This window comes from Bombina bombina, chromosome 3 (genome assembly GCF_027579735.1).
Source record: "Bombina bombina isolate aBomBom1 chromosome 3, aBomBom1.pri, whole genome shotgun sequence".
Taxonomy (NCBI): Eukaryota; Metazoa; Chordata; class Amphibia; order Anura; family Bombinatoridae; genus Bombina; species Bombina bombina.
In genome coordinates this window covers 1,120,126,992-1,120,142,367 of record NC_069501.1, presented here as the reverse complement: position 1 = coordinate 1,120,142,367, position 15,376 = coordinate 1,120,126,992, and the positions used below count along the sequence as shown (strand labels likewise).

The 15,376-nt window shown below is 33.4% G+C and overlaps 1 protein-coding gene across 1 annotated transcript in view; it reads right to left on the bottom strand.

Moving 5' to 3' along the window:
- FLT1 (fms related receptor tyrosine kinase 1) overlaps window positions 1-15,376 on the bottom strand; it is a 121,218-nt gene that overhangs the window by 26,909 nt on the left and 78,933 nt on the right. The window contains exons 8-10 of the mRNA XM_053708483.1: window positions 14,393-14,510; window positions 9,569-9,738; window positions 9,310-9,466 (exon numbers count right to left, since the gene is read on the bottom strand). Coding sequence (XP_053564458.1) covers window positions 9,310-9,466; window positions 9,569-9,738; window positions 14,393-14,510 — 445 coding nt within the window. The remainder of the gene's footprint in view (window positions 1-9,309; window positions 9,467-9,568; window positions 9,739-14,392; window positions 14,511-15,376) is intronic.

Below are 15,376 nucleotides of genomic sequence, written 5' to 3'. Positions count from 1 at the left end.
TAGTACCAAGATATCGTCCAAATAAGGAAACACCGCAATACCCTGTGCTCTGATTACAGAGAGTAGGGCACCCAGAACCTTTGAAAAGATTCTTGGAGCTGTTGCTAGGCCAAATGGAAGAGCAACAAATTGGTAATGTTTGTTTAGAAAAGAGAATCTCAGAAACTGATAATGTTCTGGAGGAATCGGAATATGAAGGTATGCATCCTGCAAGTCTATTGTGGACATATAATGTCCTTGCTGAACAAAAGGCAGAATAGTCCTTATAGTCACCATCTTGAAAGTTGGTACTCTTACATAACGATTCAAAAATTTTCAGATCCAGAACTGGTCTGAATAAATTTTCCTTCTTTGGTACAATGAATAGATTTGAATAACACCCCAAACCTTGTTCCTGAGGAGGAACTGGCATGATTACCCCTGAAGATTTCAGGTCTAAAACACACTTCAGGAAAGCCTGAGCTTTTACTGGATTTACTGGGATACGTGAGAGAAAAAAATCTTCTCACAGGAGGCCTTACTCTGAATCCTATTCGATACCCTTGAGAGACAATGCTCTGAATCCATTGATTTTGGACAGATTTTATACAAAGATCTTTGAAAAACCTTAATCTGTCCCCTACCAGCTGAGCTGGAATGAGGGCCGCTCCTTCATGCGGACTTAGGGGCTGACTTTGGTTTCCTAAATGGCTTGGATTTATTCCAATTTGAGGAAGGCTTCCAATTGGAAGCAGACTCGTTGGGGGGAAGACTAAGTTTTTGTTCCTTATTCTGATGAAAGGAACGAAAATGGTTAGAAGCCTTAGATTTACCCTTAGGTTTTTAATCCTGAGGCAGAAAAACTCCCTTCCCCCAGTTACAGTTGAAATAATAGAATCCAACTGAGAACCAAATAAATTATTACCTTGGAAAGAAAGAGATAGTAATCTAGATTTAGATGTCATATCAGCATTCCAAGATTTAAGCCACAAAGCTCTTCTAACTAAAATAGCTAAATACAGGGATCTAACATCAATTTTGATAATATCAAAAATTGCATCACAATAAAATGATTAGCATATTGCAATAGGCGAATAATGCTAGATAAGTCAGAATCCAATTCCTGTTGCGCTAAATTCTCCAACCAGAAGGTTGATGCAGCCGCCACATCAGCCAAAGAAATTGCAGGTCTGAGAAGATGACCTGAATATAAATAGGCCTTCCTTAGATAAGATTCAAGCTTCCTATCTAAAGGATCCTTAAAAGGAAGTACTATCTTCCATAGGAATAGTGGTACGTTTAGCAAGAGTAGAAATAGCCCCATCAACTTTGGGGATTTTTTCCCAAAACTCTATAGATTTTGCTGGTAAAGGATACAATTTTTTAAACCTTGAAGAAGGAATAAAAGAAGTACCTGGCTTATTCCATTCCCTAGAAATCATATCAGAAATAGCCTCGGGAATAGGAAAAAAAAACCTGGAGAAACCACAGGAGGTTTAAAAACAGCATTTAAACGTTTATTAGACTGAACGTCAATAGGACTGGTTACCTCAATATCCAAAATAATTAACACTTCTTTTAACAAAGAACGCATATACTTTATGTTAAATAAATAAGTAGATTTGATAGTGTCAATGTCTGAGGAAGGATTTTCTGTATCAGATAGATCCTCATCAGAAGAGGATAAATTATGTTGTTGGTCATTTGAAATTTCAGCAACTAAATGAGAAGTTTTAAAAGACCTTTACGTTTATTAGAAGGTGGAAATGCAGACAAAACCTTCAAAATAGAATCAGAAACAAATTCTTTAAAATTTACAGGTATATCATGCACATTAGAAGTTGAAGGAACTACAACTGGCAATGTGCTATTACTGATGGATACACTAACTGCATGTAAAAGTTATCATGACAACTATTACAAATGACATTCGGCGAAATAATTTCAACAATTTTACAACAAATGCACTTAGCTTTGGTAGGACCGATATCAGGCAGCAATGTTCCAGCAGAAACTTCTGAGGCAGGATCAGATAAAGACATCTTGCAAAATGTAAGAGAAAAAACAACATAAAAAGCAAAATTATTTCCTTATATGACAGTTTCAGGAATGGGAAAAAAGCAAATAGCATAGGCCTCTGATAGAGAAAAAATCAAGAGGCAAACATCAATGGGGTATTGAAATAATGAAAAAGTTTGGCGCCAAATATGACGCACAACGTAACGTAAACTTTTTGGCGCCAAAAATAACTGGAAATGACACACTCGCGTCACTAATGACGCAACCGTGTGAAAGGTCTCGGTGTCAAGTATGACGCCGGAAATGACGTAGTTGCGTCACAAACGTATTTTTCCGCGCCAAAAATATTTTCGAGCCAAGAATGACGCAATAAAGTTTAGCATTTGACACACCCGCGGGCCTAATGCCACCCGCAATTTGCAAAAAGTAGTCAATTGAAAAAAGACTAAACCCCAGGTAAGAAATTTTTTTCTATAAAAGATGTTTATATTACCCAAATATGAAACTGACAGTCTGCAGAAGGAAATACATGAACCTGACTCATGGCAAATATAAGTACAATACATATATTTAGAACTTTATATAAATGCATAAAGTGCCAAACCATAGCTGAGGTGTCTTAAGTAATAAAAAACATACTTACCAAAAGACACCCATCCACATATAGCAGATAGCCAAACCAGTACAGAAACAGTTATCAGTAGAGGTAATGGTAAATTGAGAGTATATCGTTGATCTGAAAAGGGAGGTAGGAGATGAATCTCTACGACCGATAACAGAGAACCCATTAAATAGACCCCGTTAGGGAAATCATCGTATTCAATAAGTGATACTCCCTTCACGTCCCTCTGACATTGGCTGTACTCTGAGAGGAATCGGGCTTCAACAATGCTGAGAAGCACATATCAACGTAGAAATCTTAGCACAAACTTACTTCACCACCTCCATAGGAGGCAAAGTTTGTAAAACTGAATTGTGGGTGTGGTGAGGGGTGTATTTATAGGCATTTTGAGGTTTGGGAAACTTTGCCCCTCCTGGTAGGATTGTATATCCCATATGTCACTAGCTCATGGACTCTTGTCAATTACATGAAAGAAAGAAAGCTTCAGAATGAAAATTAAAAATTTTCCAAAGAAAATTTTTAAGAAATCCAGAACCTTCTGTTGTTAATTTAAGAGCTCATAGAAAGGGTATTGCAATAATTTTTCTAGTTGTGCTTGCATGCAGCATTTTGGGGTAGAACACATAAGTTACATTTTTAATTTCCATTAACTTTGATATCACTATATGTTTTTGTCATTTAATTATTTTCATACTAAAATCAAAAGATTGGCATAATTGCAGCCACTGTGATTATCAGAGGGCAATGAAAGGGCACCATTCTCCCTGATACAATTACTGACACTTCCAACAGAGACAAGGTTAAGAGTCCTTTGAAAAAGAAAATGATTTGGGATTTGGGAATATTTATTTTTGACTTTCCGACAGCCTGTCCTTGACTGCAGCCCTGTGTTTTTCCTTCTTCATGCAATAACCGAGAACAGACTTCACCAGGAGTCATCAATTCTATTTTAATATTTACAAACCAAGAAAAGGAGTTGAAGAGGAAGAAAGCCGTAAATCTGGCAATGCACAGTGGCAGGAAACCCTGATCTCCTCCAAATATTTTTTTGAAAGTTTCAAGAGCAATTCCACACTTCCAGCAGGACTTAACATATCTTAACCCTTTTCATGCAAAGTGCCTTTCTCAAAATTTTATAAAAATGATTTTTTTTTTGTAACAACATGTAATTAAAAAAAAAAATTGTATGACATAAATTAAATATTGCATTACTGAAACTAAACTTCAATGAAAGTTTTCTTTTTAATTGCAGTAGGGGTTAACATCGGATTTCCAGGAGATGGGGGATATTGCTGGCCCTTAAGAATACATAAAGCTTTTAAGGAAGCAAATTGTGCCATGTTTGAAGATGCAAAGATAACTGCAGTGCTGGGAACAGTCTTGTACAAGGGAGGAAGTCAAACAACAAGAGGAAAGCAGCATATGCTCTTGATTTCGTACAGGAAGCTCAATGCACCTCCTGCCAAAGGGAGATAAGAAAACTCCCATGGTTTATTCTGGACAGGGCCACTGTAATCAACCTCAGCTTTAACACTGTCCTCGAGGTACTCTACTTTTTTCTCCCCCCATATTCTTAGCAATTTTTAAGACTCTTGCTGCCATTTGTAGACAGCATGCCAAACACAATAGAATGGTATAATTATAACTACTGAATGAAACAAGTTTCCGGGCCAAGCGTGTACTACATGACATTTGTATAAGCACTCATGCAGCATTATAAATGAGTCTCAAGATAATGCTGGGACACATAGTAAACATTTTAGCAGAAATAAATAGGCCTTCTACAGAGTGCCAGTCCTTCAGTTATGCAGACAAATATTTTAGCTAATCAGAATATATTTATTTTATTAGGGCTATTTTTATTAATGGATATTCAACCATGATAAAATAAGTAAGACCCAATATATACTTATGTCTACTTATATTTTCACTTAATATAATTATCACCCAGAGCAATTAATTACTAAACAAAACTTAGTATGGACAAATAACATCCACAGTCTTCATTAACAAGAATGATTTATTTTACAACCTTAAAATAGCAATGTGAAATCTGTTAGAGCATTACAAAATAAAGTTAATTTTAAGAATAACTCTGCATTCCTAATCCCTAATTCCCATTACCCCCTTGAACTACATGGTTGACTCTTCCAACAATGATTTAGCATATTCGCATATTGAAATCAGATCTGCCCTCCCTGAGCTAAAAACTAACATTTACTGGTTAGTTTGTTAACACAATTTTTAAATTTTATGCAATGCATGCCTTCCTATAGTTGCACATATTTAAAAAAGTATGGTCGAAAAAACTACTTTTAACTTCTAGAGATTATAACTGGTTGAATTTTATTTTAAAGGGACAGTCTACAATATAATTGTTATTGTTTTAAAAGATAGATAATCCCTTTATTAAAGAAAAAGGAACAGCCACACTAATAAGGCACCAAGGAGAAGGGCTGATAAAAACAAAAATTTGTTAGAACAGTTTAAAATAAGGTATGTGGCAGTATAATGCAACAGCATCAACAACTATCCATCTAAACCCAGATTGCCACTTGAAATTTATCAACAACTGTAATAAATGGGTAGAATCTCTTAGATAACTCTTTAAGCCCCTCACCAAGGGTTGTAAAATAGAATCTATCCACTCTGAGGTGGGTTCAAACAATGACCCAATCCCAGAAATGATAGGACGTCCAGGGGGTCTAGTTATACTTTTGTGCGTTTTTGGTAAGTAGTGGAATATAGGAATTTGAGGATTCCTAGGTACAAGTTTGTCAATCTGCCCCTCAGTGAGGAGGCCCAATGAAACTGCTTGTTCTAACAATTTGAGCAATTTAGTTTTAAATAAGATAGTTGGATTTGAATCTATCTTTCTATAGGTACTATGGTCACACAATTGTCTCAAACTATCAGTAATGTAGTCATCCTTATTCAGGACAACCACATTACCACCCTGGTCAGATGCTCTGATAACTACATTATCATTACTTTCAAGTACCTCAGCAGCTCTTGCTTTATAAGATAAATTGTATACTTTTCTCTTTTGCTTATTAGTATCCTCAAGTAACATCATTTCCTTCATTACCCTTTGCTGATATAAATTAAGTGCAGGACCCCTACATTGAATTGGATAGAAGGAAGAATTGTATTGGATATACAAATTAAAAACCTTATCACCTTTAGGTCTCAACCGTGAATGGGATTTGAGCTATTTTATTGAATAAATATTGATCGCTCTATAGAAACATCATCAAGTGTTAAAATATTAACTGTTCTTGAATTGTGCTATTTGATATGTGTGTCCACACAAATTATTTGATTGAGGCTAACATAGAGTGTGTTGAATATTAATATATAGTACCCCTTAATTAGGTTTATAATATATATATATATTTTCAAGATTTTTTTATTATGGGGTCATAACATATGATGATGCAGCATAATCATATTGATTTCATAAGGTTACTTTGTTTGTTAATGAGATATATGAAAACCAACAGAATTAGAACATAATTATACATACATATGAATGAAGATGAAATGTATTGCATTTATTTCAGGTGAATTGTGCTAATGCAGTATTGTAAATATCTATCTTCTTTTATTTATGTTTATTAAGTGTTTTCTGTTTCTCCACTGTAATGTAGATGACTTATATATATGAATTTGTCAGCTTGATCTGTGCGGCAGCGTGGTGCTAGTGTCTGTGTGTAGAAGACTGCCACCTACTCTGATAAACCTTACCTCGATTAACATCAAAATGGGTGAGTTTGGTTAGGAGGCGATTAACATCAAGGTGGGTGAGTTTGGTTAGGAGGTGATTAACATCAAGGTGGGTGAGTTTGGTTAGGAGGTGATTAACATCAAGGTGGGTGAGTTTGGTTAGGAGGTGATTAACATCAAGGTGGGTGAGTTTGGTTAGGAGGTGATTAACATCAAGGTGGGTGAGTTTGGTTAGGAGTTGCAGACTCTCAATATAACAAAAAAAGGTTAGAATTTTGAAAACTTTTTATACTAGTATACCACATATATAAATGTTATTTTAAACTTGTTTGATTAGATGACAAATTTAAACTTGTAGAACTAGACCAGGGACAACCAACAAGCAGCCCATTTAACAGCAAAGTGCCACTCTCCTGACTTATAGAAACTTAGAATGTGTTGGCAGATAGGAACCTTTTATTAGTTCCTGGCCGTATCTTATACCTAGCATAGCCTTATGCCCATCCCATGCATTTTTAAACTCCTTCACGGTCTCTACCACTTCTGCTGGATGGCTATTCCCCCATGTATCCACTACCCTCTCAGTAAAGATAGTGTTTTTTGATGTTTTTAATTTGAAATGTACCTTGGTGTCCTTCACTAAGGTCTGTACTTTGGAAAATGTCCGCCACAGCCTTGGTCCATGCCTATCCCTGCCCCAGCTTTGCATAACCAACACAGTTATATTAATATACTTTTTAACTCTGTGATTACCTTGTATCTAAGAATCTTCTGACAGCCCCCTGATCACATGACTTTTTTATTTATTATCTGTTGACTTGCATTTAGTACTGTGTTGTGCTTACTCTTAAATAACTCCTCAGACGTGAACACAATATTATCTATATGGCCCACATGAACTAGCAGTATCCTGTTGTGAAAAGCTTGTGATAAGAGGCTGTCTGTAGTGCCTTAGAAACAGGCAGAAATAAAGTATAATAATATATCAATGTTGGTTGTGCAAAGTCGGAAAATGGGTAGTAAAGGCATTATCTACCTTTTTAAACAATAACAATTTTAGTGTAGACTATCCCTTTAAACAATATAAATTGCTAATATTGTTTTCTTTAAATTCCTTTTACTTTTGGTGTGTTTTTTAATCAATGGTATAAAAATTAGGAGACTAGCAATAACCGCTGTGCATGATGTCCTTAAAAAGAATCAGTTGAGCATTTTAGATGAAAAATAATTAATATTACATTAATATAGTACAATTAAAAATACTATATTCCACTCCCACATTACTGCAAATAGTTCTGCAGAGTTATAAATAGATGATTCTACATAAACTGGATTCATCTGCAGAAACTTCCCCAAGACATTTTACAACAGTTATAATTTCAGCACCTTAGACAGCCACCTGCATTGAATATTTGAAGTTTTTGCTTCTAATTTACTTTTTTTTTTTCCAAAAGGCTTACAAAATAAAATAAAAAAATGATTAATTATAGAAAATATTACCTAAGAATCATAAGTTATTAAATACGATGTGTCACTCTAAGATGTATGGATCTGCTGATTATGTGCTAAAGCAATCTTACTTTGCATTATAATTTTAATTGATAAATTATATATATATATATATATATATATATATATATATATATTTATATTTATATATAGCTGAGTTCAGCTAATGATTAATAAAAAAAAAGTTACATATTATTAAGAAAAAAAGATTTCAGTTGCTGATATACTACAGAACTCTCTATTTCTGAGCATAAAATTTAAAGAAAAGTAATTAGTGTATTCTTATAAATTTCCCCAGAAACAATAAATCAGAGAACCATGCTTAATGAGACAACTTTACTGTTCTTTGCATATTTTGTATACTTAAAATATCGAGAATGATGTACAATTAAAATGTAAAAAAAAAAAAAATGCTACATACAGCTTAAGTTATATTCATCATAAGAGTTGTTTTAAAATTACCAAAATTGAGGAGTTAGGATTAATTGATCCACACTGCCAAAATGGGCTATGGTTTTTCCCTACACTTTTAAAGTCTTTTTTCTAATATATAAGATAAAAAATGCTCATTGAACAATAAATCCCAAGCAACTAAAATAAACTCTCAATATTATTTTTTTATGAACAACTACTAAATAACCCAGCATGAAACAAGTAGTTACCACTATATAAGTATGTCATTAACTTAACAGCAATACATTATACACTTATAGCACAGTGGTGATATCATAATAATTTTACACACTAGTTACTATAGTATAACTGTACTTCACACAACTACTTAGTGTCAAAAAATGTATCTCCTGAAGGTGCTGAGTTGACCAAATTTTAACTGCTTAACTACTGTGCTTAGAAGGGTATAGGTGAACTTCTTTAAGGATAGGGGAATATTCCTGTTGATATAAATTCTATTATTTAAATATCAACACACATATAAATTGAGGTAAACTCGGGAATATGCATTGGTCTTAAAGGGTAATAAACCCCAATGTTTTATTTCATGATTCAGATAGAACATACCATTTTAAACAACTTTCCAATTTACTTCTATTATCAAATTGTCTTTGTTTTCTTGTAATCATTAGTTGAAAAGCAGGAAGGTAAGTTTTGGACTGTACACATGTCTGCAGCACTATATGCCAGCAGTTTTGAAACAATGTTATACATTAGCAATAGCTAATGTCAGGTAGTGCTACCTATCTAAATATCTCTTCAACAAAGAATTACATGAGAACGACGCAGATTTGGTATTAGAAGTACATTTGAAACTTTTTTTAAATTGTATTCTCTATCTGAATCATGAGAGAAAAAAATGTGGGTTTCATGTCCCTTTAAAAAAGACTCAAAAATAGTTGAAAGTTGGCTGTAATTTATGTTTTACATGAAATGTTATACGTTTTTTAAGGAAAATATATATGTGTATTTATTTATTAAATGACACAATAATCACATACCTTGCTTTAGAGTGATCCAGTCTACAGGGCTGCCATATCCATGTTATTGTAGGAGTGGGTACCCCATAAACAGTGCATGTTAGGGTCTGTCTGCTTCTCAAAGGGTAGATATGTGACTCATGAAAAGACACTGATTTTTCATAAATTTGTGGCTTCACTGCAGAAGTTAAAAACAAACCACAACAAATTAAACCTGTAACACATTACATAACTATCAAGTAAAAAATAAAGTTTGTAGACCCAACATAAATGTGCTTACCATTTACAGTAAGAGTGACAGTTAGCTTTTTGATTAGATTCCATTTTTTTAGCTGAAGAACAATTGTGTAATTTCCAGCATCTTCTTCAGACACATCTTTGATAATTAAGTAATTGTTATGTACTATATATCGAGCACATTTGTCTGCGGCCAGTAAGTCATCTTTCAACCTATTGGAAAATGAAATCATTACAAATATTATACATCATGTTTTTGTTGTAATTTTTGTATAAAGGCAACTTGAAATTCAACAGAATTGGCATCAGATGTGCATATGCAACTAAATTTGACATAGCCCCCCCCCCCATTTATTAGTATGCAGACACACAAGGTTCCTAGGCGGGTCTGCCCACCCATGTTTTTTAGGAGCAAGGCAGCATCCACTGTCCACGTCATTATCATTGTATTAGTAAACGCTCATGCAGACCTGCCCCCTGCTCTTGTGCAACCTATCATACTCTTGTGCAACCAATCATTCAAGAGCAGGGGTTGTCAATCACCAATGTGGCTCAGTCCTGTGTGATTTAACTGTGCCATCTTAGTGGTGGTGTAGAGGTTAGAAAGCAGTGGCTGCATGAGTAAGCCTGCTATGCAATGGCTTCAAAATTGCATTTGCAGCTTCATAAATGGAGCCCTATCTGCCATTTCTATGTGTATACACTAAACTGGGAGTGCCAATAAAAAGGGGGTTAAAACCTTAGTTCTCTTTACTAATAAAATGCTCTAGCACATAAGAACATTTTCTCGTATATTCCAGACTCCATTGACTAACACATCCTAGAAAACTGACTACATGTCATTATACCAAGAAAAATGATTAGATAACGTGGACAAAATCAGGACACCTATTGATTGGTTAATATGCTTAGATACTACTACTCTTCATGTGTAACTCCTGTCCAATTGTTACTATTAGTAAAATGTTTACTATGGAGGATAATTGAGCATGTTACATTATTTATAATATAAAATAATTACCATTACATTTTCTTTGTTTTTCTGGTTGAACTTATGCTCTCTTTGAGTATATAAAAATAACTCAGGATATTTTTAGAGAATGGAATTCAGAATATTTGTGGAAAACATAATGATCTTTATTTCACAAATCCAGTTCCTAACCTTTATTAATCTGACCTCTGTATTACATGGGAAAATGCTTGTAGCTAAATAAAGTTTGGAATCAAAGTTTAAAAACACATTTTGCTGGATCTATTTACAGAACATATAGTTTAAAGAACACGACCCCAAGGGACAGTACTTAAACATATAAGGGAGTTCATTAAGAAGTTCTAATTTTGCCTCATTGCTGTGGTAAATCACAGAGTGCTGGCATAACAGGTTTTACACACTAAAAATGCTTTACTGTAATATATATATATATATATATATATATATATATATATATATATATATATATATATATATATATATATACTGTATATATATTCTAGAAGATAGTAATAACAGAAGAGATATGTGGGTCATAATAGGCAAACAATGCAATTGAATGAACTAATGAACTACATATGTAGCAACTTTACTTTTAATCCTTATTTTGAACCCTGTGTATTTGGGAGCTTATCAATTAATGGTGAAAAGGAGTACATATATTCTATAAAGCAATAAACAAAATGCGTGCTTATTTGGTAAAAACAGGACATTATTTCATGTTGTAGAAGAAAGGATATTGGGCTTAGGGCTGCCAGTTGCTTGTCAGTGGAGTGGTTTAAAGGCAAAAATAAACTATTCTACTCTACTATAAATGTCTTTGCTAAGAGGTAGGAAACTGGGTAACTACTTAAATTATGATGCGAGACATCATGGATTAATAGTGAAAAGGGGAGAAGTGGAACTTTAGAAGTTCTATGGTGTAACAAAGGGAATATGTAATTATTTTGAAAAGATGATACATTTGTGCATGTTGAAGAAAAAAGGATAATGAGTTCAATCCTGGAAGTTGTTTGGCAACAATTAAAACCCATTCCCAAATACTCTACCAGCAACGTCTTTGATAAAAGGAAATAGGGTGAGAATGAACATAATTTAGGTCTATGTAACTTTAGTTCTGTTGATTAGCTACATATTATATATGAAAATATGGTTTTTTTTTTTATTATTATGCAATGGAAAGAGAACAAATGTCTGAAAATATGTGTTATGTAGCTCCATTGTTTAAATGATCAAAATTACAAAGCTGGAACATTTACTAAAATAAAGAAACTTAGAAACAGTGAGTATGATGGCAGATAACAAACTGAAGGCCCATCAAACCTGCCAATATATTCTTCTATAATAGATATTAAGTACCAAATCCCTTTTACAAATTGTGCAGTCATCAAGAAACATTGGATAGGTTATAAATAAGAAAACTATTTTGGATAAAATGTAATTACTTTACATTATAACAATTAATATTGATGACTCAATTTCTAAGTACAAAATACTTTGTCTAGATCTGAATCCTATGCTCATTGATTGTAGATAAAGAAAGGATCATAACAACCAAAAGAGCTTCCCTATTGGTAGTCCACAAGCAGGTCAGAATTTCCCCATTTCTCCGGTGGATCACAGACAAATATTTAGGTTTAGTTATTTTAACTGAACCATTTGAAGAGGTTATAGAACTGTTTTTAGATAAATATGAATAACTTTTGATTACCTGACAAAAAATAAGCTCCTCATAGGAGCAAATGTATTAGTAGATTAATGTGTATATGCTTTAAAAAAGAGTTACATAGAAAATCATATATTTTGTAGCCCCAAGTTGTCTGCCCATAACTGAACCCAAATGAAAGGGTTAGTTTACCTACAAAATCAAGCACAGCATTATTGGTTAAATGTTTTTATGTCCAGTTTATCTAGGGCCACATTAAATGCTTTGTAGGGCTTAATGAAAATAAACCAGTACTTTCATACTAATGTGGTAAACCCAAGCATTAATTGCATTCTAAAATCAAGCAACACAGCACAGTGGTGCTATCTGAATTGAAATAAACCAATATGTTTACATGAATTAAAACGATAAATTCATGCACTGATTGCATTTTAAAATCAAGTAAAAAAACACTGGGGAATATCTGTAGATGCTCTGACCATGAACTTTGATAAGGTATTGTCTTCTTTTTTCTATTTTAGGAATTGAAAGCAAAAAATGTAATGTTCAGTAATCAGCCTTTATAAATTTGCTTCCTAATTAGATTTCTCACGGTAACCTTTGTTTTACAGTAGAAAACCTTAGATCAGCTATAGATAACATTGTTTACCAAAGGTGTATAGAGGCTCCATATTTAAATTTAGAATTGTATGTATTACTGCCAAGAACTGACTACAATAGTTAATTTAGGTAAACCACACGAACGACTACCACACAATGAAAAAGTACATACCCATTTTAGATAAAGGTAAACAAAATGTAATCACTAATATAGTCTTTATTTTCCTCTAAGAAGACAACACTTTGTAGACATGAAACTTCAGGATTTTTCCATCATGTATTTAAAAACTGTTTTTGTATTTTTTGTCCTTAAACATTTTTTTGTTCTGTCCAACCACAGGACGATAGTGCTGATGATAGTGAAGCCCCATTCAAAATAAAGGGGCAACAGTGGATCAAAAATTATAACACAAACTAGAGTAGAGAATTGCAACTCCGTCCTCTCTGGTCTCCCAAGCTGCCGTCTAGCTCCTTTACAATCCATAATGAATGCCTCTGCTAGGCTCATCTTCCTTACATGTCGTTCTTCATCTGTTGCACCTCTATGTTAATCCCTTCACTGGCTTCCTCTTGCCTCCAGGATAAAACACAAAATTCTCACTCTGACATACAAAACCCTCAACTGCACTGCTCCCCTCTATATCTCCTACCTTGTCTCCAGATACTCTCCCTCCTGTCCCCTTTGCTCCGCTCATGACCTCCTGCTCTCCTCCTCTCTTGTTACCTCCTCACATTCTCATTTACAGGACTTCTCCAGATTGGCTCCCATCTTGTGAAACCCTCTTCCTTAAGACCCTTAATAAAGACTCTTCTGTTCAGGGATGCATACAACCTACACTAATCTTTCTTATACCAGTTCCTCTTCTCAATTCCTATCCGCCATGTACCTCCTTAGAATGTAAGCCTAAGAGCCCAACTGCTTGCAGATCACCTTCACAAGAGCTGACTACAACAGTGTAACTCTAGGAAGGGCCCTCTACCCATTTGATCCCAATAATTGCTACCTTGTATACCGCCTATGTTTATAGCATTAAGGAATTTGTTGACGCTTTACAAATAACCAATAATAATAATATTAAAAGTATTCCCTTTTGTTTGAAAAATACATCTTTAATGCATAAATAAAGGGTTGGGCATTACATATTCTTTAAAAAAAAAAAAAAGAAACCAGTAGATAATGGCTCTAAAAATTACCATAAAAATGCTAAATGTGCATATCTAGAAAACATCTCTACCACATTTAGTTTTATCCAAAGGAATATCTTACAATAAGCAACATAGAACATAAAAATAAAATATATTAAATAAGCAATACTTTACATTAATAAAACTTTAAATGTATTTTGTATTTAATGTACAAGTGTCTTAATATTTAATTAACATGCTTGTTTTTTCCTTTCAAATGCATATAACAATGATTTTGGAACAGAAATATCTGAGTTAAAATCAAGATAGAATTAGGTCATTTGATTTATACAATGGAAGTCTACCTATGGATACTAATTCCTAAGTGTAGTATTATACATCTAATTATTTAGTCACCTTATTCCCTGTACTTGAGGGGTATTGTTAAGTTGGGAACAAGCATCACAACACAAAAAAGAACTTACCATCTGACCTCTGGTGAAGGGAAGGCTCTCACTTTCATGGAGATTCGGTAAGATTTCTGGCCAGCCATTACTTCTAAAACACTTTTCTTTCTGGGTTTAACATTAATGAATGGTTTAGCTAAAGAAAACATGGAAATACAATTACTATATTATAGAGCACTTAATGTTTATTTTCTACAACAAATCTATCTGTAGCTGACTTTCTTTTCAAGAAATTTTAGATTTTCTATGTAGTACATATTGCAAAATATATAGATTCCTTAAAAAGTAGCTAATGTCTCAGTGTCAGATTTCAAGTGGCGCACTAGCACGGGTCATGATAAGCAATATCGTTGGACCGCACATTAGTGGGCAACTTGGGATCTGGGCCTATATTTTGAAGCTGAACTAGATATGAATTGCTACTGAATGTACACTATTCTGATACAATTTACCATGAGCATATGAATTTAGAAGACATGTGACTAAATATTGCTTTCTTTTCAAAATTAAATTATGGAAATATGAGTAAATATGAGTATTTTGTGTGTGTGTGTGTGTGTGTATATATATATATATATATATATATATATATATATATATATGAATATATATGCATTTTACATAAATTAAATGACATATTCATTACACACTACTTTACAGCAATAAAAATTGTTAGTGACGTAGTTAAAGAATAAAAATATCTATAAAACCATACCTGGCTAATAACTGTCATGTTTTAACTGTGATTTAGCTATATTTACATGCTTAGGATAATCAGCTGTATACTAGTTCTACCTGTTGTGTCTATTCTTCTGCAAACCTTATTCCTAATAAATGATTATCTTATTCCAATAATATATATTAATATGCATAAAACAAAAAACTATTAAGTAACTAAATACATACATATACATATTTATCAAAAAGTGAGTCTAGTATGCCAAAAAAACAGTAATCATGTGTAAAACTTGTATTGTGTAGGTCAAAGATTTGTTTCTGTTT